The sequence below is a fragment of the Penaeus monodon genome, chromosome 28 (assembly GCF_015228065.2).
Source record: "Penaeus monodon isolate SGIC_2016 chromosome 28, NSTDA_Pmon_1, whole genome shotgun sequence".
NCBI classification, from domain to species: domain Eukaryota; kingdom Metazoa; phylum Arthropoda; class Malacostraca; order Decapoda; family Penaeidae; genus Penaeus; species Penaeus monodon.
In genome coordinates, this window is record NC_051413.1 from 7,329,528 (window position 1) to 7,331,286 (window position 1,759).

The window sequence follows — 1,759 nt, forward strand, 5'->3', positions numbered from 1 at the left end:
GATTAAGATTAATTTCCTGTTATACAGATACTTGCATAGAATTAATTTATATCTTTACTTGCAGGATATCTCTTTGGCGTGTTTGATGGTCATGGAGGACCAGAGTGCAGTCAGGTTGTGGCTAAAAGACTCTTTGACTATGTGGCTGCTGCACTGCTCCCGCGCAAGGAGTTACGTCGGGTGGTGTCTGAGTGGGAAGCGGGTAATCGCATACCTCTCATCCAGGTCTATAATGATCCTTCTCAATTTGTGTCTGAACTGCAGGAAATTTACCAAGATTCATTTTTGAGATATTGCATTTCCCTGCTCAGTGCATTTGATGAAGATTTCAGTATGGAGGAAGTATTGGTTCAAGCATTTGTTCAGCTTGATAATGACATGGGGCGAGAGGTAATAGAGAATCAACAATCTGCAGTGTTGGAACCATTATTACGTGTTGCTCTTTCTGGCTCTGTTGCGTGTGTAGCTCACATTGATGGTCCACATCTCCATATTGCTAATACTGGAGACTGTGGAGCTGTTTTAGGAATGCAGTCTCAAACAGCAGGTAGTGGCTGGCGAGCACTTCGTCTAACAAGAGATCACAACTGGGAAAATCCAGATGAAATTGAACGTGTGCTATCTGAGCATCCAGACTCAGAGGGTGAACATGTAATAGCAGATCAACGACTCTTGGGTGTACTAATGCCCTTCCGAGCATTTGGCGATTTCCGCTTTAAGTGGGACCTAGTAACACAAGCTGAAATAATTCAACGTTACTTAGGGCCTGAGCACTTGATTCGTCACTGCATAACTCCACCATACCTGACTGTTACACCAGAAGTTACTTACCACCGCCTTCGGCCTCGTGATAGATTCCTCTTGATGGGATCTGATGGATTGTGGGAATGCATGAGTCCATTAGACACTGTCACATTGGTGGGAGAGTACATGTCGGGGCGGCAGACCTTGCAACCTGTGCGTTTCCCAAGACAGGCAATAACACTTAGGGAAGTTGCTAGTATATTGGAACAGAGACAGAAAGGCCTGAACCTGAAGCCTGTGGATACTAATGCTTCCACCCACTTAATACGTCATGCATTGGGAGGCTCTGATGCAGGCCTTGATCATGCACGACTCTCTCATTCGCTCACACTCCCACCAGAAGTGCGACGTTTTTTCAGAGATGATATATCTATTCATGTAATCTTCTTTGATCCCAATTTCTTAAGAGTTTGCCCAGTGGAAATCTAGGATGTATATATGATTTGCTAAGTAGTTTCAGAGAAGATTTATACTTGATAAAATATTAACTAACGCCATGATAATTTTTTAAGGGCAAAGTATATAGAAAAAGATTTTGTCAATGAATCCTTTGTATGAATTTTTAGATAAATCAGATTTTTTTTCTTAATATTAGAAAAATGTGTAAATATTATATAAAATACTACAAGCAGTAAAAATTATTTAAGTCATGTTATAAATTTTTTTTATCGATAATTATTCTGGTTAACTTCTTTTCTGGAGTATATTATAGAGACACTAATAAAAATATATGAAGTAAGGAAGGAAGTGATTATAAGAAACAAAATTCTTATGCACGAGAGATGTAATTGTCTGTGATATATATATGTATATAGCAGTTGTGGCTTGCCTTATGGCATGAGGTTAATTATTTTTGGTTTCTTGGTGCTCTTACTACTCAGTAGTTGAGGTAGATATGAGATATCCCTATCTTTGGTATACCAAAATAAAAGATTAACCGGCCATATAATTCTGA

At 39.2% G+C, this 1,759-nt stretch overlaps 1 protein-coding gene across 1 annotated transcript in view; it reads left to right on the forward strand.

Annotated features, from left to right (window-relative positions):
• Positions 1-1,759, forward strand: part of LOC119591345 (pyruvate dehydrogenase [acetyl-transferring]-phosphatase 1, mitochondrial-like) — a 4,963-nt gene extending 3,204 nt beyond the window's left edge. Inside the window, exon 3 of the mRNA XM_037940078.1 lies at positions 65-1,759. Coding sequence (XP_037796006.1) covers positions 65-1,233 — 1,169 coding nt within the window. The 3' untranslated portion in view covers positions 1,234-1,759. The remainder of the gene's footprint in view (positions 1-64) is intronic.